The sequence below is a fragment of the Diceros bicornis genome, chromosome 3 (genome assembly GCF_020826845.1).
Source record: "Diceros bicornis minor isolate mBicDic1 chromosome 3, mDicBic1.mat.cur, whole genome shotgun sequence".
NCBI lineage: Eukaryota > Metazoa > Chordata > Mammalia > Perissodactyla > Rhinocerotidae > Diceros > Diceros bicornis.
In genome coordinates, this window is record NC_080742.1 from 76,475,247 (window position 1) to 76,501,846 (window position 26,600).

Here is a 26,600-nt window from a genome sequence, read left to right on the forward strand (position 1 = left end):
ATGTGATAAGGAAAATGATGGTGGTATGGTAGCATGGACAAAATAAAGTCAGCAAGGGGAGTCAGTTCTGGTAGTAGGATGACGAATTTAGTTTTAGTCATAGTTTGATTTTTAAATAGTAAGTTGGCATAAAAATGTTAGAAATTATTTTTCAAATATTGGGTTGCCAAATTTTCTTTATAGACTACATAGGAGTGATGACATGCTAGTAATACATCAGAAGCGACTGAACAGGCTCAAATACAAGATCAATACACATCCAGATGTACTTTTAATCGGACAAGGCTCTGAGGTATGAGAAAGTCATACTTATACAGGGTGTTTGGCAACCCTCTTCCAGTATTTTCTTGCAGGTGTTATTATTATTTCCTATCACAACCTTCACACTCAGGAGTCAGTTCCACTCAAAATATACAAAAGCAGGAAATCAAGAGGTGCTAGTTTTACTTTTCCACTGATTGAGTCTGTGAATTGGGTCTGGTTGATGAAATGGAGTGGAGTGCTGTGAGTTTTACTACATGAAAAAAATGTCAAAACAAAACAAAAAACTATCCTCTATCTCTCAGTAATCTAGTGATCTTATAAAGCTAAAGGAATAATGTATAACCACTTAACTTTTGGGAAAATATACAATATAAATTCAAGGTATTCATTATCTTATGGATAAAGAGTGTGTGTATGTGTGTGTGCATTTTTATTTGTAACATACCGATAAATCTTGTAAAAAATTTATAAACAAAATTATCTCTAAAATGTTGGCATACGGCAAGAAAGAATATCAACAAATATAAAGAAGGTTATTGAACAAATGAAGTCTTCAATGCAGAAAGTATATATCCTAAAATTCTACTCCACTGTTCATTTTTGTTGCAATCCTTCAAATGCCAAAATACAAACATTACCTTTATCACTATTCTCTTAGTGATTTACTGAAGTGAGAATGGGCATATAGAGGTTTTCCGGGAAAAAAAAAAATCAATGTTTAAAAACAATTTATTTAAAAAGGAAGATTTGAAAAAGATACTAGTTAAAAGTTTATGATTTAAAATAATTCTGTGCTACAATAATGATGTGCCTTGTATTATTCTGACACGAATATTAGGTTTATGCTAATACCTATTATTGATTAAAGTTCAAATAACAAGAAAAAAACCACTTTCAAAGCAATAGAAAACCTCATTTAACTATAGATTATAAGATTATAATAAAATGTTGTTTCATTATAGTTATCCTCTTCTAGTTCAAGTCTGTCAGCATTTTTATTATTGACTTCAGTTTTTAAGAGTTATAACTCATCCATAAATTTTACTCTATTGAAACGTCACACACACAGTTTCCAAGGAGTTCTTCCCTTTGAAGGCAGATTTTAAAAGTTAATCAAAAATTGGATAGCTGAAATGATATACAGACCTATGCTTTCAGTATTAAATCACTGATTTCAATCCCAAGCAGGGCTGACTTTTTGTTTTTTTAATAGAGAAACCTCTTTTTTTTTTTTTTTAAATAATTTTATTTATTTATTTTTTTTCCCCCAAAGCCCCAGAGGATAGTTGTATGTCATAGCTGCACGTCCTTCTAGTTGCTGTACGTGGGACGCGGCCTCAGCATGGCCAGAGAAGCAGTGCCTCGGTGTGCGCCCGGGATCCAAACCCGGGCCGCCAGCAGCGGAGCAGCGCGCACTTAACCGCTAAGCCACGGGGCTGGCCCAGGGCTGACTTCTTAAAAGTCATTCTGCATACCCACCTAAGTATCCACTGGCCTGGGCAGAATAAACAGGCTGATTCATTTCAGCTCTGAGTGAACAAAAATCTCCACTTGCACTCTAGTGGTTATCTAGATGGTAAGATCTAAAGTTTTACTGTTAGGTTCTCCCTTCAGAAAGGAGGTAAAAAGAAATCAGGAGAAACCAGTGAGGGCCACAGAAACATATACGACAATGCAGGACCTAGTTTTTATTAACTGTTATTTTAAATATTAACCAGTCCTAAAAGTGCAGGTTGGCAAAGTAAAATTAATATATTTCAATCATCTGTTCAATGTTTAATAACATTTTTTCCCCTTAGTATCTGGCTATCGATACTAAATTACATAAGTTTATCATATGGATTACATCAGATTTTATTAGTTTACCCAGATGGCTTCCTCCTAGTTTTCAGAAATAGTTTCCGCCTTGGTCAGAGGCATAGGGAGTAAATCACGAACAACTCCTGGGCAGACTAAACCTATGGGACTCAACAAACACATCTTGTTCAGTCCAAGAACACTAATAGATTGTTTTATTTTAAAAAATAAGATATTTCCTTTTTAAAGAAATAGTCTTTTAAAATAGGTCTTACAGATTTTATCCCCAAAGCCCTCTAAATACAACACATAGATTAGTTCACATTGCCTAATACTATTACAATTTAATTACCCAGCACTTCTTAGAGTAATACCAAATACATGTTATATTATTGATTTTATACATGGCGGGGGTGAGGGGGAGATAGAGAGAAAACCAGTGCTAGCCAAACATCATTTCCCAAATAAAAAACTTAAATAGGAAGGCACTGACCTAAATTACATAATAAACTAAAAGAATGTGAGAAGTAGTATGATATGTTGACACTATTTATTCTTCCTGGTAATCTCTTGGAAACCTATGGCTTCAACAACCACATGCACATTAATGACTCCCACATCTCCAGCCCCTGTGCAATCTCTCTCCTGACTTCTAGTCTATATATTCTACTCCTACTAAGCATCTCCAATTAGATGTCCCATAAGCACCTCAAACTCAGCATGTCTCAAATTTAATTCAACATTTCCCCCTGGAAAAGTGTTCTTCCTCTTGCATTCCCTACCTTGAAGAATGGTACCACCCACCTGCCCAACCAGAATGCCCAAACCTGGGAATCACACTAGATTCCTTCTTCATCTCCACTGTCTGAAAAATTCCACTTCTGAAATAATTACAGTATCTGCATCCGTCTCCAGAGTCTCATTGCCATTACCTAAATTTAGGCCCTAGTCACTCCTTACTTAGATTTCTGAAACGGGCTTCTATTTGATTTCCCCACCCCAAATCTTACCCTCCACCCCCCACTCCAATTCAGTCTCCTCAATGCTATCGGATGCCCCTGCTTAAAATCCTTCAACAGCTACCCCTAATCTTGAAAATATGATTCAAACTACTCACTTGGTATATAAGATCTTTCTTGATTCGGCCATTGCCTTATCTCTGTACTTACCTGGAAAGTTTTTCTGTCTAGCTAACTCTTTCAAAATTCAACTCAAGAATGAATTTAGGAATTATGGAAGCCTTCCCCAACCCCTCAGTGTGCCTTAATAGTCCACTTCTGTGCATCTTTATAATGCATTTTTCTTCCACAATACTTAAGAGGAGTAACTGCGTTTCTTATCCCTGTAACCCTAGCACCTAACTCAATGCCTCGCACAAAGCAGGAGCTCAGTGTATCTACTGAATGGATGACGCAAGTCAACCTAAGACAGGGAAATCTGAAGGATACTCAAATTCTTTGACGTTTGATGCCTGAGCAGGCTCCACAGGGGGAAAAAAAGTTTAATTTGCTTATTATTACTAAACTGTCCCTAGATAATATTTTTAAACAGTTTATTTCACCTTCTATTCAATAAAAGTTTGTTCAATTGAAATCTTCAGTCTTCAAAAGGCAAATAAATACCTCATTTCAAACACAACTAGTATTACAAATAACAAACACTTTAATTAACATGTAGTACAAAGGCTTGCATCACTCAAGAGGCTAAAAAGGAATCTGGGTTAACTCAACCTGGCAAATACCTGTTTGCCTGCATGCCTAGGGCACCACCTAAGCATCAATAACAGGTAAACAAATCCAGCTGCTTCCACCTGATGATCCCCAAATCACCTATAGCCACATCAGCATTAGTGTGAGTGTGAGTTAATGGAATTGTTAACTCCCATCCTCAGGGAAATAAATGTAAAAGGCAGGAGGGAGAAGCCCATTACTATTTCAAAAAGGCTAGAACTACAGATGAAGATCTGTGAGAATGTAGGAAGATTCTAGAACCCTGTCACTTCTCTGCCTTTGCTATCTCCTGTTTGCCTATACTGATAAGCTATCTCTCATCCACCTATTCATTCAACCAATATTTTTTAAGCATTACTATGTCCCAAGTATTGTGCTATGCATAGAGTCTCCATAACTCTCCCCAGTCTCCTACATAAATCTCTCTAGTGGGAAAATAGACATTAAACAAATCAATGTACAAATATAAGCATAATTACAAAATGTATTAGAAGACGATAAGGAAAGGAACATGAAAAAGAACTACAAGGGAGACATACTTTAGATTGTCTTTATTTAGAAGTGACATTTAAGCTGAGACCTGAGAATGAGTAAGTTAGTCAAGCTGTAAACATATAGTAACAACAGATCTATGTTTTAGGAAGATAGTTCTGACAGCTGCATTGAAGACAGATTAGAGAATAGGCTAATTAAGAGACGATTACAACAGTGTAGGTGAGAGAGAAGAGTCCAAACTAAACTACAAAAGGTGGAGAAGGCAAGGAGTCAAACGTGAAAAACATTCAGAGGCAGGATGGTCAGGCGTTGATCACTGATGAGGTAGAGTGTAAGAGAAAAAAGTCAAGGTATTTCCTAGGATTCTAATTAGCCTAGGTAACCGGGGGGGGTAAGAGTTTGAATAATTGAGACAGGGAACACAAAAAGTAAAAGAAGAACAAGTTTTAAGGGAAGATGATAAGTCTGGTTTACTGCATTTCTGTTGCATTTAAGATACTGGAGGAATACCCATGTGGAGATGTCTGACATGCAACTTTGAAAACAAATGGTTTCATAATCAGGAGAACAGCCAGGCTAGAAAAAAGGTCTGGGGTCATCTTCACACAAGTGAAAAGTGATGCTTTGGGACTGGAGGAATCAGAGAGAGAGTATAAAAAGAGAAAGAGGACTAAGGAAACTTTGATCCATATTTAAAGACCTAGTCATAAAATAAAAGCCAGTGGCAAGAGAGGACGGATCAGAGTTCATAGTAGCAACAGTTCAATAAATATTTATCAACATCCACCATGTTCCAGATGCTAGGGATATAAAGAAAAGACAGGATCCCTACCCTTAAGATGCTTACAGCCTAGGGGAGAGACACAAATAGATCATTATAGTATAGTTAAAGACGGGGAACTAAAGAAACACACAAGGGGGAAACTCAGCTGAACCCAGGAGGTCAGGAAATACTCACTGGAGGAGATGGTTTCTGATCTTTAAGATTAAGTACAATCATGCAAAGAAAGTTGGAAAGGGCAAACCTGATGAAATCAAGAGAATGCTCTTGGACTTTTGTAATGCTGAGCAGGATAACGGGTAGAGAAAAGAACCGGAAGAAGCCAAGAGAGGATAAAGTAATTTAAACTAGAAAGAGTAGAGTTACTCTTGGAAGAAAATAAAGAGTCCCAGAAGATGGGAGAAGTGGACAGGGGCTTCTGGTAGAAAGTTTACCGGAAAGTTTTGGGGGAAATGTTACAGAAGAGATTAGGGGAAGCTGCCAAACTGTATGAGGATTTGGGAAGAGAACTGGGTAGAGAGAACTTGCATGAAGTTTGCTGAGCTTTATGTAATTTCACCTCTCTATCTCCTTAGATTTCAGTAAAATAGTAAAGAGGTTCACTATTTTCCAAAGTTTTTGGGCTTGTCTATTTCTTGTGGATGCAACACCATGCTGGGACTGACCCAAGGTGAAGCAGTTATAAATGATTATGAAAATCTGGGAAAGGTATCTTATAAGCATTAAGGGTCAGAGAGGTCAAGCATGGTGAAAAGCAAGAAGCCACTAGATTTAGCATTTATGTGGTCACTGATGCCTGCCAAGTGAACTTGCAATAGAAATGTAGGGGTAGAAAAAACTTGCAGATAGTACACAAGTGAATGGTATAGGCATGGCTCTATATTGTTCATTCATTCAACAAATATTTATTGAATGCCTACTATGTACCAGGAACTATTCTAGATTCTGGGGAATCAATGGTGATCAAGACACAGATATCCTAAGAGCTTACAGTCTAATGGAGAAGGAAGCCAAGGAAATAGACAATTACAGTGTAGTGAAAGTAGTGCTAAAATGGAGTAGTACGAGAGTACACGGCAGTTTGACAGTGAAAGGAAGGAGGAATAGACAAGAGTAACTAGACTGAACGCAGTATGGAGAGGAAGTTTACTTTTTAGCTGAAAAGAATTTGAGCATACTTGCAGGCTGAGGGGAAGAAGTTTGTGGAAAGAGATACAGAAGATGGAAATGGGGAAAAAGAACTGTTAGAGGAAGGTCCAGGGAAGGAGACTGGCAAGGGTGGAAGTGTGGGATTTGGAAAAGAAGGACACGTCTTCCTCCAAAGGTAGAGAAGACAAAAATCATTGTGATGCAGATGGGAAGCATAAAAAAATGTCCTCTACCTTGTGCCATGATATAGGCAAGGTTGCCTCTCATCAAGGAAGCAAAAATAGGGTTGGAAGCTTCGCGGACAGTATAAAAGTTTGAAGTAGGCCATGTGAGAATTGGATAAATGAAATGATAACTAATTAATTCCAATTCCTAAGATTACACAAATGACAGAAGAGGCAATCAACAGTTGTATGCTTACTTTGTTTAGACCTGGGAGTGGAGTATGAAGTGAAATGTGACCCGCATTTCACAGAATTCAATAGGCATGAATTAAACAAAGGTAAATCTTGAAAAGAATTATTCAAAAATCACTAAATGTACACTCATACAATATGTAATTGATTACGGATTACTCATCAGGGTATACAGTCAATACAGCACTCCATGAGTTTGAATCTGCCACTATTACTTAGTAGCAATGGCAGAAGCTAGGAGACTCACGAAAAGAAGACAGGCAACAGAAGCCATCAGTAATAGAAATGATGAGGAACTCACAGGTAGAGAAGCTACACAGATTAGAAGATGAAGTAATGGGAAAAGAAGTAAAAACAAAGACGTACTGTGGACTAATGATAAGCCTGAAGATAACTGATGTAATGTACCTGCCTTCCTTCTCTCCTTCCTTCAACATTCTCTTAGCACCTGTTATATGCCAGGTACCTGTGAGGCATTGGTGATACAAAGAGAAGACATAATTCTCACTTGTAAACTCAGAATATGTTCATGTACCCATAGCCTAATGTTTATAACAAAAAAATAAAACCAAAAGCTGCTCTGAGTTTTGCTACTCAAAACTATACCTTGTTTTACAAGGCATTAATCACAAAGAAGTAAAATTATATCAAAAAGTTCAACAAATTCTTGAACACTTAGCAAAAGGTGCTGCCAAGAATGGCAGCAGATTAAAGACCCATAAAATAATGTTCTAACTTAATAAACTGTTGTGTATCTTAGCTTTACCACAGATGTTACATCTGACTTTTCATTAAACGGTTGGATTAATGCCAAGAAAAAGGCAACGAACATCAAATGGTAAAGTAAGATAACCAGAAACTAAGTGCTAGAAAGTATTTCAGCAGCAAATTGATAGCAATTTTAGGGATCACTACAACAGTAATAACACATATCTATTGAGCTCTTACGTGAGCCACACATTGTGTTAAGTATATTATAGACAATACATCATTAAACTTATAAATTCCCACAACAAACCTACCTATAAGATAGTCTCTAATACTATCATTTGACAGGCAAGAAAATTGAAACACAGAAAGATTAAGTAACTTGCCCAAACTACACAACTAGTAAGTAAAGGAGCCAGAACTTGAACTCAGGTCTGTATGATTCTTAAAAATCCAAGCTTTAACCACTGTATGATTCTGTTTCCCCAAAAGAATGGAATAGTGCCAGGCACATCATGGACACTCAATAGTGTCCAGCAATGAGGAATGATTGAGAGGATATAAAGCAGCTATTGCAGAGTAAGCCCAAATGTGGAAAATACAAGCAGAAAAGCAGAAGCAATACTTTAAGAATTCACTAAATCACCAACTCAAAACTGTGCAGCATGATAGTGGGTGCCTGGAAAACAGCAGCAACTAACACAACAGCCTAATATGCTGCTACAGGAAACGGAATGGCTCTTTCTGAGTGAAAACTTCAGGCTGTCTGTGAGGAATCTGCAAAGCCAAAGATGGAAACAGCACCAGGCAGTTCAGAAAAAGAACTGCAGATGCTGATCAGAAAACTCTTTCCCACATTCTCTCAGTATGAAAAGGATTGTTGGTTCTGCGTTGACATAACAGTCAAGCCCACAGGTTACCTTTAATTCCATCACTTTTAAAAATGAAAAAAAGCATGCATACTGGAAAGATTAGTACATTCTAGGACTATCCAGACCCCTCTTTAAAGATTCCCACAAAACGACTCCTTTAATTGGGTCCAGGGCCACGTGTTATGCCACTGACTCTGCTACTATGATCACCAACGACAGGACCAATGGAGAGCACCTGTCCCAAGAGTCGCCAATCTATGAAGAGCAACCTATGGCCAGCAACCTATGAAGAGCCCTGGCATGGGAGATTTGCCCAACAGGGATTGTACCTAACTGAATCAATCGAATTTTCTCTCACAGAAGTCTGAACTCAAGCTATATGGAGAGGGAAAGTAGCTGAAAGATACAGAGAAAGGTAGCAGAAGTAATGAGGCAATTATAACCATATTGAACAGACACAGAATGAGGTAATTAGATTTAAAAAAAAAAAAAAAAAGTAAGAGTAGAGTCTGAGAAAGGCTAATAGCAGCAGAGAAGCAATACTCCTGCTGCTAAGAGGGCAATCCCCAGTCACTAGAGTTGCACTGATTTTTTTCCAGTTTCCATAACACCTAGTTGAAATCTATATGGTGAAGCCAGTTTGTACAATTATCCCTAGACTCCCACAAATGCCTGGCCACTTCTATCTTCCCTACTTCCCCACATAAAGCCTTCTAATAAACAAAAATAATAAACCTCTCCTTACTAGCAAAAGACCAAGTAAAACTCTGTGCTTGCAACCAAAAAAAAAAAACAAAAAACGTGGCACAGTTTTTATCTATGGGTGCACATGCACTCACAACCTGCAATTAGATGGCAAGTTGGGTGGTGGCTGGTAATCCAAGTATTGTGGGTCTTACTTCCATTTTGTAGCATCTGTGGTTTGAAGACACTGTGTTACTTAGCTCTAATTAACTGTTTTAGAAGCAAGGGCCTTCAAGGAACTACCTTAAACCTTAAAAATCAAGAATTCATATCATTACAACAGTGCACCTAAGAGATTAAAAAGATATCCAGGGCAGTTACAGGAAACAAAACCACCTCCTTTAAAAGTTTCTTGCTCTTGTGTGTGCATAAATCTGTTTGTATTCCAAATTTCAGGGCAAATAACTGATTTTGTTCTCTTACAATCAAGAAACAATAGTTGACTAGTCAAGATGGCCAGGTAAAGAAAGGACAAATTGGAAAATCATGAAAATGTTTTAAGGAAAGTTTAACTTGAGGATATAAATATTGAAAATTATTCATAAATTTCACTGTGTTCTTGTCTATCTCCATGACAGCCCCATTAGCATATCTTATCTCCTCAAAGCCTGACCTATTCAAAGGAAAGGAGAATGAAGCTCAGAAAATCTCAAACATCTACAAATGCCCAGCGTGTTGGATTCCAAGGAACTCAATAACTAATGATCAAAAGGCATGAAAACGACATGGCTACTCTCCTCCAGAAGCTTATATAATACAACCCTAACAACTTTTGTATGTCAAGAATTCAAGGACACTACATAAAAATCCTTTCTCTCAAAGCTAAATTTTTATATAATTTAATCACTTGTGTACACAATGTTCCCAGGGCTTCACTATTTTTTCTTAGAATAAAAGTATTCCTTGCTTTTTCTTTCCATCCAAAATAAAAGCTAACAGTCACAACTAGTAGGTACTTTGGGGTTCAGGTCTACCAAAGCACTGATCTACACAAGAAGAGTCTCAGCTTCTTAAAAAAGTACTTTTGCACAGCTCAGAAAGAAAGTCTGACTAAAAGTCACAGTTCCATTTTTCAGAGCAAACTTATTTTCAGGATAATCACACAGATAAAAGGAATTAAAAACCAATATTCAAAACCTGAATTGTAGTAAAAGTTCTATGCACTCAGGGTTCATTTTGGTGTAATAATTTCTCCTCTGAACATAACAACATGACACATTCTTGTACTGAAAGTGTTACCAGATTACATAGAGCAAAACACCCAGATAGGCTGCACGTTATTATTGCTTAAGCATTCAAAGTGGGGGTTTTTTTGTTTATTTTGGTTTGGCTATTTTTTCAACCACATGTTCTAGTGCTTAAACATTAGCGTTTTGTGTGTCAGGCATATGCTCCAGATACCTGACACAAGTCAGATATTTGATATTTGAGTATCAGAATCATTAAGAAGCCAACCCAGGTGTTGGAATCCCAGCACTGATCTGAAGTTCAGGATATGAAGGTTCATTCAAACCTAGGGACAAAGGTTCTCTGGTATTGCAAATTCTATCAGTCCCTAAACACTAAAATTTCTAAAATCATCACCTTCTTGTTAAAAAAGCAAGATTAAGAATAGCCGGGTGTGTGGATAAACCCTCTCAGCAGATAAATTAACAGAACTTGGGCCTCAGCTGAAATCTGGAGTATTGCCACTAATGACTACCAATGGCAAGACTTTTGAGAAGTGTCATTTCTTCTTATCTCTTCATGACACATTCACCAAAGAAATTCCTGACTTAGCCCAAATCGTGCTCTCCTGAACAATCCACTCTTCCCATAAATGAATGCTTTCTTTCAAATAGAACTGCATATCTACTTTTGTTCCACAGAAATATTTCAGCTGTTAATTAATATTTGCTCCATGTCAATATTTTCCACATGACCAAAAATAAAATATTTATGTGATAAGACAGATACACTAATGAGAATTTTAAGACAGAAAGGTTATTCTGGGAAGTAACCACAAAAACAAAGCCTAACTTACAATAGATGTTCTTAAAACTATAATACCTTTTTCAAAATAAATGAAAAATTTATGAGCAAGAATGATAAACTAGTAATATCTGATTAGAAAAGAAATGATAGCAAATAATAATATAGTTGGTTGTCTTCATTGTCCCAATTAAATACAAAAGCAGCAGTTAAAAATCTGACGTGTAGCAATAAAGTTCTTCTAATGTACACATTTCCATCTAAACTTTAAGAGGTAATTAAAAAAAAATCCACATTTGGATATGCTATGAAAATCACTTATAGTAATCATATCTAACATTTATTGTAACATGGCAGGCACTATTCTGTTTTTCATGTATTTTTCATTTTATCCTCTGAACAACCCTATGACGTAAGCAATATTATCCCCATTTTATAGGTGAGGTAACTAGGGCACAGAACGTTTCAGTAACTTGCACAAGGTCACACAGGAAATACTTTGTGATCCAAACATTTCATCAAATAATTTAGCTCTAGATCATTACACTAAGCTGCCAATAAAGTAATATAATGAATGTGCTTTGTAAACGGTAAAATGTGCAGATATAAGGTGCACTGATTAAGAGCACAGGTTTTGTAGTCAGACCTAGTGTCAAGTCTCAATTCTGTAATTAACTAGCTATGTGAACTTGAGTAAATCACTGAACTTTTCTAAGCTTCAATCTTCTGTTCTGTAATATGAGGATAATGAAGTAAGAGTTGTTGGTCGATTACGGGCATTATGCACGTAAAGGGTTAGCAGATTGCTTGGCATACAGTAAGCACACCATGAATGTTATTGTTAGCTAATACTAAGAATTCTCTTTATTATCATAAATTCTCATTTTAGTACTGCTGACATTTTCTAAAATAAGTGAAACCTATCAACATTGACATAATAGAAGTTTATGAAATTCAGACCCAAAGTCTCAAAGCGTACGACAGCTCAATTTTGAGATGGAAAAGGCTACTACTTACTTAAATATCATTATCAAATATTTATTTAAAGTGCCTGGGTATACATGAAAACATACTAGGCACTAAATAAAATTATCAAGACATAGACATAGTTCCTGATTTCAAAAATACACAATCAAGCAAATTAATTCTGCTGAGTGGGCACAAACAGCAAAACCTCCAACTTTGGGCATTTTCCCAACCAGATGCACCTATGGTCTTCACTAAGTTTCCCTCTGCTTGTGATGTTGTTGTGGTGAATATACAGAGAGGAAGAAGCTCGAAAATAAATAATAAACCTGACAAATTGAGTGTAGAGTGATAAAGCTTCAGGAAGAAATGAGCTGACTTTCCACCTTCCTACCGTTTCAAAAAACGTTTTAGCTATCTTGGTACTAATGATCTCCGTCAATTAACCAGAAGAGAAAAAAGGAAAGATAAGAGCTGGAAGCTCAGAACAGAAGTCAGAGGAAAAGGGTGCAGAAATAAATTATAAGAGAGAGGAGGAATGAATATGGAAAGTTAGAAAAGCCAAAATAACTGTAGGTGAGTTTAAGTGAAACATGTTTTATTCTGCGTTCTACCATATGCCAAATGCCTTAGAAACCAAATAACTAATAGCTGTTCTTAAGATGTTGATCCTCACTCCCTTTCAATTCTGAAGTTTCTGTTAGCTCTTCAAGTCAGAGAAGAGGGAAAGAATAGCATAGAGTACAGAAGAATTTTCTCTAACAGCACAGCCAACATCATGCTGCATATACCTTAGAGCTCAGTTTCAGTCAACCGTGAGAGCCACGGCTAAATCATAAGCCTCGTAATCTACGGATTCCATTAGAAAAGTAACTTCTAAAACTCCTAAGGATCTAGACTACTTCTAGAGGCCACTGCAGGAAACCTGGAAACCTAATTTCTAAAGTTTTAGAAGCATTTCTATCTCATTTTCAGTGGTCATGCTATTTGAAGAGATCTTTTGCAACTTCACAACAGGAAATGATATCTTCTAGTGCCTCCCTGTCTCCATAGCACTTGCCATAACATCTACCGGGAAATCCTCCTTCTATACCCACAGCCTTAAGCCATAGCAAAACCACAAAACTCCCTGCTACTGCATCCATAGGCTCTTTAAAACAAACTGAGTAGAAGAGCCCGTTGACCATACAGCAATACAACAAACACATACTCCTAAAAATGTGAAGGTACTTTTCAATAACATAAGCAAGCTGTGTCAACTGAAAACTTGGCTCATATATACAAAACTAGGCTAAAAATTAAGGAAGAGTAATTTATACATTCTTCAAAGTTTTTCTTTTTGAAGTATGGAGTAAAGAGGAAAAAAGACAAGAAACAAAAAAAATTGTTATTGTGCACTCAACGTGTATCTGCATGTTCTAATGAACACCAGCCCAGAGTCAGCCATAACTCATCCAGCTCTCACTTGCACTATCCAAACTTATGACGTTGAAGTGCAAGCCACGCATGTTATTGTTTCTCCTCTTCTACCACACCTAAGAGTGGAAGGTATCTTCAGGAAGGAAAATGAGTTGAATTCTACAGAAAAACTCTTACTTGATCAAACAGCAGTCAAAGTGGATATAATTTATAGCCAGAGATAGGTGTTAATATAAAATAAGCAGTTTCTAACGGTTCTTTATCTGCTTAATTCCTCCTCCCCACAACAACAAAAAGTGCTATAAATATTTGCTTACATGGCCTACATGCAGAAAAGCTTCTAGCACAAATTTCCTAGGCTGCTTCTCCTCAAGAGCCACAAGACTGAGCCTCTGAGACAACAGAGCTCAAGAGTCAAAATAAAACTAAAAAGTAGGAATGAAGACCAGAAAAGAATAGGAAGAATAAAGAACTTCTAATCACTTCTTACTTGTTCATTCTACCTTTCTAAACTGGTCCCAGTTGGCCTCTAACTCCTATGTCTGCCATGATCCATTAATTTGGCTATTATGATAAAATATTCCTAATCTCCCTAAGCTTTTCTAATTTACACAAGTCCTGATATAGTGCTATTTTTTTCTCTATGACCCAGAGGAAGCCTTTTGATGGTCCTTGGAACCCTGCATTTCTCCTAAATTCCTGCTCTGTGGCCCTAGTTATTATGGAGGAGACAAACTGTGAATGGTCCTATGGAAACAGGTGAGTGGAGTAAGGGAATTCCAGCAATTGCACTCCCCTCCACCAACATCAGGCTATTTCTCTTTCTTTCCTACGGTATTCAACAAGTAAAGCACAGAGAAAAAGGCTGACATACAGATGAGCAGCTGCAGCAAAGAGCTACTCCAAGCTTTTTACGAATCCTCGTATCTTTTCACTGGTTATAGGTACTTAAGTCTGGAAAACATCTTTGGAAAATGTCTTGTGTGTAGAAATGCATAAAAGATAACACCTTGCAAAAGTCAAACATACAGGTTTAATGTGCAACTAATAAAGATGGTTTATAAATGAATTATCACCTACATATTTAGTTCCCTAAATATATTATGCTATTAATCATTAAAGTTAGACCTATAAGTACAAGTTTTCCATATGTGGAAAAGTAAATCTGTTTTTAAATTAAAGAGAAATTATTACTCTAATTCTTAAAAATAAAACTATCAGGATATAATTCAAGTGTAGCTGCTCATAGTCACTGAATAAATTTAAATTTGATAATAAAACATTTAAGTTTCAACCAATGCACCTTTGTTGAAGCACATTTAGCTGAAATAACTTCGAGTCTGGTTTATTTCCATCACATATAGTACATTTTTCCAACAAGAGCATGTACATTCAATATAGAACATTTCCAGCAACAGTTACAGTCTTTCTAGTTTCCTTTCACAGTATATTTTAGTGCAAAGCACTGGGAAGGGTAAATGTTTTTCTAGCTATAGAAGCATTTTATTATGACTTGTGGATCTTCAACATTTTAAGTTTTATACAAAAATTATACAGATGGACAGGGTCCCTCCTAAGTACAGGTGTGAACCTACATAAAAACATGGTATAGTCTCTGCTGTACCTTTTAAAATTATAATTTGACAAAAACTACTAAAAAATAAAATATTCCCTAAAAAGTAAAAAATATTGATACACAAAGCCTGCCCAAAATTTCATAAAGGTAGATGTACTTGTTTTTCCTAAAATCTTGATTACAAAAATGGACAATAATTCATTATTTTCCAAATTTTACAGTAGGAATCAAATATTATCTAAAAGTGGTCATTTAAGATTTTGCTTGGGAGAAAAAAAAAATCAGGGTTTATACCCCCATCTTCCTTTTTTAATATTTAAAGAAATAAACTAGTATCATAAGAAGTGGTTGTGCATGGATTGTCTGCATCCATAAAATATCAGTAAGCTACTTATTGCCTTCATATTAATATTAGTAAATGTGTGGTCTTTTAAAAAAAATAGAAATTGAAAAATTAAGTTGCATCTATCGTTAAAGTGCTTTGTATAAAATTTAAAGAAAAATAGGGGAATGTTTAATTTTCATGAAAACCTCAGATGTTTACAAATGAAAAATGTAATGATCCACGGATGAAAATGAACTGGAACTTTCCTGTAGCATATATTTTAGAAAGAAACTTTCAAACATTTAAGTGCTAGAGAACAAGTTAGAAATAAATGGATGTAAAAATAATTACAAATATTTAGCAGGCTAAATATTTATAATGTGCTGATACTAGTTTGTCTTTTGGTCCTAACATACACTCACTAGAAAAATCATATATCTGTACAATACAGATGAAAATTTTGCCAAATCAAGCAGAACAAAACTAAAATCACTAAGATATAAAGTCTTTGCAAATTAAAAATCACCAGTGGTGATATTTTCTTCAGGTTGTTGATCGCTTTCATCAACAAATTGTTTGGAAAACAAAATTTGCAACATTTTTGCAGAAACTGTAGACCAAATGCACAAAGTCAAGGGTGGTTAGCTGATAAGACTGTGATGACAATATGTAATGTCACAGCTACTTGAAAGTGCTGAAAGAGGCAGTGCCTTAGAAACAAGTGGTTAGATGGTTATTATTTTAGTCAGAAAACAGCAGTTACAGTCGAATATTTATGAAAATGTTTTTCTTTTTTTTCTCATAGTACCATCTGAAGACGTTTAGTGGTTCTAACACCAATTTAAAGTCTTTCCACAAAAATGAACTCCAAACCTTTTCGTACATCACTTGAAGTTATCTGAGGAGAAATGGGAATAAATGAATACTTTTGAGTTTACCAATAAAACTTTGTTTTTAAAATTATACAACAGTAAATGACTTCTAAAGGATGGTTTCATCTCATGTTTTCCACACAAATTAAAAAATGTGTGACGATCAAACCACAACATTTAACCTATTCAGCACTCAAACTAAGTATACTGCTTTAGAACCTGAATCCAAAACTAATTTATACTAATTAAATATATTAAATGCCTTAATACAAGGGACACAGATCTGAAGGTAAACTTTAAAAATATATAGGGACTTGCAAAAATAAGTATAGGGAGGCTACTCCTTATTTTATATTGCATTTTTAAAATCTACATTTGTTCCAAAACCTTCTAAAAAAGTAATATTTTTTCTTTCTTCCCAATAGGGATTTTACATTTCTTGCAACGCACAACCACCAAAAAAAAAAAAAAAAATCCTACTTAATAATATTAACTATGTTGAAACGATCACCAAAAAGTTTATTTAAACAAAAAAGGGAAAAATAAGAGGATCTGGGACCTAAATAATCACTTTTTCCATAGATTAAAAAACAGTAACTAACACATACTCCCAAGGAGAAGGAAAAAGAAAATTCAAACTCTTATCAAGTTTCACCCCTTGCCTGGAAGCACTATGTTAAAAGTAAATAATAAATGCTAATTTCTAAACTCTGTTTGGGGAGGTTTTTTTCTGAGTACAGCACTTTATTTAGCTGTCACAGATTAATTTTTACAATAATTACAGTTCCTCGAAAAGACTTTTTTCCTATAATTATTGCCTTCACAAATTCATTCTAATATATTTAACTTTCCTACAATGTATTAATTAGTAGACTAAGTCACTGAATCAAATTAAACCTGTGCAAAGTTAAACAGAAGACTTCTATTGTAAACATAAGCCAATATAAACGCATATATTTTACAACATTGAGAGGAAAGCACTGACCCTGCGCCATCTACCTATAACTATATTGCATTGTCCTGTGGAAGATAAGTTCTGAAGTTAACTTTTGTTCCCAAGCCACTGGAATAAAGGTCACTGAAGAGGTAAATGCAATATGCACATTACTCTTGCAGTTCCCACTGACATAAGATATACGGAAGCAAACGTGTTAAAATGGAACCAGCTATAAATTATGGTCAAATGATTTTTTTTAGTTCGATGGGGGGGAAAAAAGCAAAACTCTGTAACTGTTCCTCACCAGACAAGAGCCTTAGATCTTGTACTTCGGCCTTTGGTTTTGTTTCCTTCAGGTGAATTGGAAGCATTTGCCTTATGAGTTTTCTTATGATGTTCAAGATAAGTCTTTTTGGCAAATGCCTTTCCACATTTATTGCATCTGTGAAGAGAAAAGTTTTTTGTGACTTTTACTTCAATACCAACGTCAGCTACTTCATACTTTTTACTAGGAGAGTTAGAAGTGCCATCATGTTTCGAATCACTATGTTTTGCTTCATCCCTTGAAGGGCCCCTTTTCGCCACTTTATTTAGAACAAAATCAATGGGCTTTTTTATAGCTCTGATCTCTAAACTGGCTGTTATTTTCCCAAGATAGCGGGATGACTTTTTATGAACCACAGTTATATGTCGTATCACATCGCGTTTCCGACGAGTTTCATAAGTGCAAAGAGGACACTTGTAGAATTTAACATAAATGTTATTCCCATCTGTGTGCAACTCAATGTGTTTAGTCAAGTTCTGTTTGGAAGTAAACTGACGTTTACAAAGTTTACAGTAAAGTTGCTTAAAGTCAAAGCCAGCTGAAAGTTTTGGTTTCCTGGTTTTTTGCTGGCCACCTGCAGCAGACGGACTAGTTGATTTAGGGCTTTCAGAGTCTTGTTTAACTTTATTTTTCTGTGCTGCCGGTGTGTTCTTTTTTTCATTTGAATGATTTGTTCCCTTTAATTCATTCTGTGGAGAATGGGTAATGGAAGGGGGTGAAGATTCTACAGAATCTGCTGGTTCAACTTTAACTTTTATTTCTGAACTGCTGGCAGTATTATTAGGGCCTTTCTCTCTTTTAGAGTTTGTTCCAGAAAGAGTTATCTTGTGGACAATTTGCATATGTCTTTTAAGCATTATTTGTGAACTATATTTCCTCTTGCAAAGGAGGCATTTGCATGCAGTTAAATTGTATTCAGCCTTTGAAGACGACTTTTGTTTTCGAGTCTTAAAAGATTTTTTAGGAGAAACAGAATCCAGGAACAAAGGTTGCCCAGGCTTTGTTGCTATATCAGGAGTAATTGAATCCCTCCTTAGTCCTCTATGAACTTCATCAAAATGCCTTCTTACATTCGCTTTTGTAGCAAATGATTTACAACATACTGGACAACTCCTACTTAAAGGAACTAGAACATTCTTACTGCGTCCTTTAGAGGATTGGTTTGGATTCTTTCGTGTTTCAATGTACTTTTTTAGTTCTTCCATCTTTTTCTTGTGTACTTTTCGAATGTGACGACGAACACCACGTCTGGAATTGAACTCTTTTCTACAAAGACAACATATCAACTGGTGACCAAAATCAGAATTGTCAGAAGTTTCCAAGTCAGCCTGTGATTCCTGAGGTTGTTCATCAGACGTAGGTGCAACTTCATCTGCAATAATCTCAACAGGAGGGGGCTCTACAGTTTCCACCTCTGTATCTGTGACTGGTACTGTTTTAGACTGTTCAGTGCTAGTTTCCGGTATTTGAACTTCGGTTTGTTCAGGAGTATTGCTTGACTCTGTGACTTCAGTAGGATTATCAGTCCTTGAAATATATTGAAACACTGCATTTTGATTAGTTTCTATGGGTTCTAGCTTAATAATATATTCTCGCTTGTCCACACTTGGATATATGGCTTCTAGGAGATCGTTTATGGCTTGGCTTTGTTTATCATTTACATCAGGAAGGTCTGTTAAGGAAAAAACAACATTTTAATCTGAAACAATTAGCCTGCTCTAGCCTTCCTAATATTTTAAAATGTATTATGAACCTCTATCTTAAAATTTATTATATTACTAGTTTTTATTTTTATAAGAGCATTATCCACTTTTCAGTATTTTATGATGATTAAAAACTAGGGTTAATGAAACTAAAATTTGCTTTATTTAACATCTCATCATGGTATGCAAATGATAAGGAATAGATGCAATCTGAAGAGCTACTTCCACTTCTAAGTGCTCTTAACATAAAATATATAAGTACAAGGATGTCCTAAACAATAAAAATAATATTTCTTATTTTTAGGCTAGCAAAGGCAAATCAAAGTTCTCATAACCCAAGATGGATAAAACTTCATGAAGAATGTTACTATATATAAAAAATTTTTTTTAGAAAACATAACAGCATTCCTATTAACTTAATCCATATAAATAATCTAGTCTAATTGTATGGGAACATTTGAACATCTTACAGAAATGAAAAAGTAAGATTTGTAGGAAAATCTATAAACATGAATGACATGATGTACAGGAGTATTTGCTAAACTCAGTCCTATTACACGTCTTTTTAACATGACACAATTCTATTAAAACAAATTATTAAAAACTATAGATTTATTCTAAAAACAGAGCTAGTTTTATTTACTTGTGTGATAATTACACTCTCTATAGGCAACCAAATATTCCTATTGTAACAGAGTTGTCTAACACTGGTTATGTTTCCACATACAATTCTAAAATCTAGCTACAAATACAGCATCAAATCTGATATCTATTTAGAAATCAAGAAATGATTCATTATAGCTCTTCTCGTCTACTCATCTTCCTTTTTAAAATGGATAAAGTGGTGTCTATAAGAAAACACTTTCACAGAACTATTTCTAGAAGGAGTATTGTCAAAAAGAGTACACAATAATCCAGCAAATCCATTTATCTATTCCCTCTATAAGTCAACTCCACACTAAAAAATAACAAATAACTACCAGAAAATTAACTAATTTTCTATTATACTTTAATTTAAAGGTTAGATGTGAAACTGATCTCTATAGACTGCTTTTTCATTTATATCTCAATGATAAAAAGAAGAATAATAAGATATAACAGTAATAAGAAAAGTGTCCAGACAAATATGAAACATTCATTTCATCTACGTCGTATAATATACTTTAAATCAGCCTCATGCTAATAATTAAAACAGTACTTTTGATATTTGGAGTTTGTACTTCATTCCCATCCCAAAAAGGTTAAGCTGAAAAAGGCAGAAAATCCACAATGCAAATATAATATCAAACTGACAAAATAAGTTCTATATCTGTATAAGTCCATGAAGAGTTAAATCCCTGCACAAGAAATAAGGAAAGTAATCTATTACTCATTAAAATATTTTAAGGAATATACATTAGCTCTTTAAAGCAAGAAAATAGTACCACTACATATACTGCTAACTTAATCATACAGGGACAATGCACTTAATCTGACAACATTTGGTTCCACAAAGACTTTACTAGCCTACTACCTGCCTTCATCACTTAAAGCTATTTTGGATCTCAAGTCAGCCTGTAACACAATCTAATTTCTGATAAAATGACTGATGTAAATAAATTTCACTGAGAACAAAACTGATCCTCAAATTGGGACCCAGAAAACACTAAAAAGATTAATAAATATTTTTAATGCTCTCCACCATTTCCAAGAAATCAACTTATTTACTCATTCTTTGCTCTATTTCCAACCTTTTCCTTTCCTTACGGGGAATCTAAGTAAATGATCAGTCCTATCTGGTAACAAGTTGTTAAAGAAATAAAGAGGAAAAATATCAATACCCCCTTCAAGTATTAACATTTTAACTTACAAAAATCCTGAATATAAACTATCTGATCCACATAAACATTCAAAAACAATATCCAATATTTTAATATAAATAAATATACTCATAAATCTAACTTCACATATCTTTAGGAAAATCTAAGTGATAAGCACTGATATGAAAGCATGTATATAAGAAACTGAATACAACATTGAGTCAGGTATTTAATTTTATACTCCATCATTAAATTACCTGTAAGTAAATATATATACCATTTTAACACAAATGTATAGCTGTAGTATAAGAAAACTTAACTGTAAAACGTGTAACTGAATATATGTACAAAACTTACTGTCATCCATTTGGAGACTGGGTGGGCAGTAGAATTTTTTATGGGTAATCAAATTTGGTAATCCTCTGAAGAGACTGCGGCATAATTTACATTCGAAAATAGTGTCCACGTCTTTTAATAAAATATGCTTAAGTTGTTTAGTTCCTGAGGGAAAAAAGAAAAGAAAACTTAACACAAAAGGTAACTTTAACACGCACTTTTAAACTCGGCAACCACTGCTGATAATCCAAAAGTACAGTTTTATTCTAAAAACAAATATAGGTATTGCCAATTTCTACCACAGAGTATTCAGAACTAAGTAATAAACTATGTTCTAAGCAAATTCCTACTAGTATTTTGGATACTGGAACAGCTAAAATTGATGCTCTTTTTCTAATTAACAGCCTAACAATTCTTGGGACAGTGGAACGGGACACTCCATTGGGAGTCTTGGGACACTCCCAAAGTGGTTCCAACATCTGGTTGATCATCACAAGGACCTGGGAATAAAGATGTACATGACCTACCCCTAGAGATTCTGATTCAACAGATCTAGAGTGGGACATCAGAATTAAATGTGCCCCCAGCCCCACACTCTCTGCCAAACTTTCTGGCTGGTTCTTCCAGCTCTCTTCTGCATTAGAAAGTGAACACAGAGTTTTGTAATACATTTCGCCCTGATTCCTTAAAGCAGGTCAAAATTGTGTCACAGGATCGTCTGTGATTTTTCTTTTTAAATTCAGCTCAAATTACTTCAGGTTCTGGCCCAACATGGGATGACACCCATTTAGTGTGATAGCAGAGAATCCTTGTCCATAGTATGAATTTTGCTTAGGCCTCTTGATACCACTATATATTTATTCAAAGCCTTTCTCCCTCAAAATCTTACCCCAATTGCAATTAATTAAATATTCATATAATTACTAGTTTAAAGCCTGTCTCCTCCACTAAATCACAAACTCCAAAGCAGCCAAGACCAAGCCTGTCTTATTTACAACTACAAAGAATTAAGCTCTAGTAATGCTCAATAAATATTCGTTGAAGAAATACCACCGATCTAGGGAATCTAAGCATTTTGACAAAAGATCAAAAAGCAGAGAAAAAATAAATGGCAATAAGCATCTATCTTTAAAAGAAAAACATCCACCAGGAATAAAACACTAATGAAAGGTCTTTTGCCACTACTTCCTACAGGTCTTTGCCACTGGTAAATTGACAAAACTGATCTGCAGTGCTTTACTAATTAATGAGGCTTTAGTTTCCTCAAATTAAAAAAAAATGATAATAATATTGATTTAAAGAGGAAAAAACAAAAGTGTCCTGAAAAATACCTTTCAGACTATCTAGTCACAAAGTATTCCATCATTCAATAAGCATTTGAGGGGCCGGCCCCGTGGCTTAGCAGTTAAGTGCGCGCGCTCCAATACTGGCGGCCCGGGTTCGGATCCCTGGTGCGCATCAACGCACCGCTTCTCCAGCCATGCTGAGGCTGCGTCCCACATACAGCAACTAGAAGGATGTGCAACTATGACATACAACTATCTACTGGGGCTTTGGTGGAAAAAAGGAGGAGGATTGGCAATAGATGTTAGCTCAGAGCCAGTCTTCCTCAGCAAAAAGAGGAGGATTAGCACGGATGTTAGCTCAGGGCTGATCTTCCTCACATAAAAAAAAAATAATAATAAGCATTTGACTATCTATTAAGCTCTGAGACTACTAAAGAGTAAACACAATCTTAGTAGTATAATTAAAAGTGTAGAGTTCACACACTAAATTAAGCTAAATTTAAACTAATGAATGTTGCAAAAAAACTGCAGAAGATCAAGGTGAAAGAGAAAATGTAAAAGTTATCAAAAAGAAAATTTCCCACAAAGAACTGGTCATTAGGCTGAATACAGGGGAAGTGCCAAAGAAAAATATCATCTTCTAAACATTTTCTATTCAGCTAAACTACCATCAAGTGTGAGAGCAAAATGAAGATTGTCAGTCATTAAAATAAATAAACAAAAACTACAATCTTTTAAAATGCTCAGATACTCACTAAAAGAAGAAATGCATGAGATAAATATAATCAACTAACAGTGATTTTTTTCTTTCTATTCATTTACTGATTTTTATTTTATATTTTTATTGTAGTAAAACATACATAAAATAAAATTTACCATTTTAACCATTAAAAAAATATATACTGGGGGCCGGCCCGGTGGCGCAAGCGGTTAAGTGCGCGCGCTCTGCTGCGGCGGCCCGGGGTTCGCTGGTTCGGATCCCGGGCGCGCACAGACGCACTGCTTGGTAAGCCATGCTGTGGCGGCGTCCCATATAAAGTGGAGGAGGATAGGCACAGATGTTAGCCCAGGGCCGTCTTCCTCAGCAAAAAAAAAAAAAGAGGAGGATTGGCGGATGTTAGCTCAGGGCTGATCTCCTCACAAAAAAAAAAAAAAAAAAAAAAAATATATATATATATATATATATACTGTTGGGTCCATAAAAGTTAAATATTTCTGATTCAATCTTTTGTCAGTCTGTTTACATTTAATTTCTGTATTAATCATCATTTTGAAGATAGGCCAGCCCTCAAAATTCTACTGCAAAAAGATTACCAGGTGATCAGAACTTTACTAAGTCTTTAGAGATTCCAATTCTGATACCATCTAGCCATACGGCCTTAAAGAGCTGTATAATCTTTACACTTTGGTTTACTCGTCTTGTAAAACGAACAAACCAAACCAAACCTATCTTGGAGAATTACGAAAGAAAATATAAACCTAAATCCCAGAAAAATTAAATTATACATCTGGGTTTTTACTGGGAAAAATATATATGTATTGAAATAATTTCTAACGTTTCCCAAATCCAAATCATTGTTTATGCCACTAGACCACATTACCACAAAATCAGAAAACATAAATTTAAAAAGATTCAGAGGATAGCCTGGGTATTATTCTTTATGTAAAAGTAAATTCACATACCTACTTATATACACACACATATTTCCCTAGTGCATTTCTCATTACAAAATATATTGGCAATAGACTGCTAATATATTTAAATCATAGTTAATTCTCATAAGTGATTGACAAACTGTGAGGTAGACTGATGATAAAAATACTTTAAATAAACCTCTCTGATTGACCTACATATAGTTCTCAAATGTAGTTGAGTGTAGCACTAGTAGGAACAAAACACAGGAAATTTTTGCACACTTTAATTCTAAATTAAAAGCCCTGCTAGACCCTTACTACAGATTCACAGCTGCCTTCAAAGATAGTCAAAATGGATTGAAGAGGGAAACAGAAATAGCCTGAACTAGGTTTAACTTAAGAAGCAACTGAAGATTTAAATAGAAAGTACAACATGAGGTTATACATAAATAAAAAAGTTACTTGTAAAAATGTAAGACTGCATTCCTAAATCAGAGCTATCACTTTGTTTACTGGGTTTTCTCAGTCAACCATAAAAAAACAAAAACAATATCAATTTCTTATTCAGTCCTAGTTATAGAGTTAGTTATATTCAATAAAGAGTATATATTTATCCCAATGAGCATCCTCCCCCAAAAAAGTATTTGGCTCTAACCTTGACTAATCAATCTTAATTATCAATCACAAATGCTCTAAGAGGACAGAGAAGACAGCTTTAATTCTTACCACCATATTCTCAGCCCTCCGGACCATGCCTGACTGACATTTGTTAAATGACATATTGGAGAGCTCGCTCTCTGTTTAAGAAAATCTTCACTATAAATAAGGATTTTTTTTTAGTCTACATAAAGTTGACTGGGAAGTCAAAAAAGGGACTTGAAAGATTTTCTAATTCTACTTACACATGTTACAAATGAGAAAAATAAGATGCTCCTCATTCCATAAATACAGACAATAAAAGTTTTTGCCTGAAGTGAGTTTCAGTTGCCATTTAAGGTTCGTTGTTTTTCCAGTGGGGACATAACGGCTTTATTCTAATCAGCTATGATTGCTTTGCTCACTAACAATTAGACACAGCCAACAAACCGAGCCTCTGTCAATAGCTAAAACTTTCTGTCACCTGAGACAACAACAGACATGGTCATCTAGACGGCAACATAAAGTTCTTACACAACTCTCCACCCTGAGAAAGAGAGAGCCATGCTGCCTAACTCCTAATTACTCCTTTTCCTATATTAATAATTCTCTTGGGGCCGGCCCAGTGGCGCAAGTGGTTAAGCCCACGCACTCCGCTGAGGCGGCCCAGGGTTCGCCGGTTCGGATCCCGGGCGTGCACCGATGCACTGCTTGGCAAGCCATGCTGCGGCGGCGGCCCTTATAAGATGGAGGAAGATGGGCACGGATGTTAGCCCAGGGCCAGTCTTCCTCAGCAAAAAAAAGAGGAGGATTGGCAGATGTTAGCACAGGGCTGATCTCCTCACCAAAAAAAATAATAATAATTCTCTTTCTTGCCTTAGGTTTTTAAATGATCTTAGAAGTCACTACATACTGCTTACATGGATCATCAACCAATATCTTTCAAAACCAGCCCTCCAAAGGGTAAGGCTTTTGATTTCTAGAAATTAGTATTTCAGATCCTCACATGTAATAGGTCCTCAATAAAAATCAGTTAAATCTCATCAAGGGTTTATCTTGTGCTATTCCTTAATGCCAAATACATTGTATATACTGATAAAAATATTTAAAAGATTTTTTTCAAAAGGAATGAGTATTCAATTTTACATTAGGTTGGATGGCAGTCACTTTACATGACACAATATTAATTCTAACTCTTCTGTGCTATACAGACAAAGATAAGCTTTCATTTTTTCTCTATACTGATATGTTGGTCAATGACCACTTTAAGTTGTGGCAGTAATGATTTTTAAATGGTATACTGCTTGCTCTATTGTTGACATATGCGGGCTCAGTCTTCTTGAGGATGACTGTTTAACCATAGTATCAGCCCAACACTGCAAGCAAATTTGTAACTCCTGTCAAACCTCCTGAGTTCCAAGACCAGGATAAAGGAAATTTCTAACTGATCGCCCCTTAAAATAAGTACTTAAAGGTAAAAAGTAGGAAAAGTTTAAGAAAATTGCAATTGTTATCTTAAAACCACCACCCACAAAGGTTAGTAAAAGAAAATTACTAGGTTAATTATGGAACACTGCCAAATACTATAATAAATTTATAAGTAGAATAAAATTATTTTAGTGCCTACTTGGTGAATCTTTTAGTTTAGTCTAAAAAACATTTACTGAACACCTATTAAATACCAGGCATAATGTTATTCCCTGGAGACATGAAAGTGAAGCATATGACCTGTGCTCTTGAGAAATTCCCAGACTAATATAAATGGCTGCTCTCCTAGGAACATAGACCTAGATGACATGCTTTGAAGATGAATATAAGAACAACAAATAAGACAAATAAATCTACATTTTTCTTATTC

The 26,600-nt window shown here is 35.3% G+C and overlaps 1 protein-coding gene across 3 annotated transcripts in view; it reads right to left on the bottom strand.

The window, feature by feature from the left end:
• Positions 1-26,600, bottom strand: part of ZNF800 (zinc finger protein 800) — a 48,654-nt gene that overhangs the window by 11,809 nt on the left and 10,245 nt on the right. For 2 of the 3 annotated variants that reach the window (XM_058529326.1, XM_058529337.1), the window contains exons 4-5: positions 21,207-21,350; positions 17,327-19,019 (exon numbers count right to left, since the gene is read on the bottom strand). In XM_058529326.1, the coding sequence (XP_058385309.1) occupies positions 17,327-19,019; positions 21,207-21,350 (1,837 nt within the window). Of the gene's footprint in view, positions 1-11,010; positions 16,112-17,326; positions 19,020-21,206; positions 21,351-26,600 lie in introns of those variants that run through there. The other variant, XM_058529346.1, reaches the window with a different exon arrangement.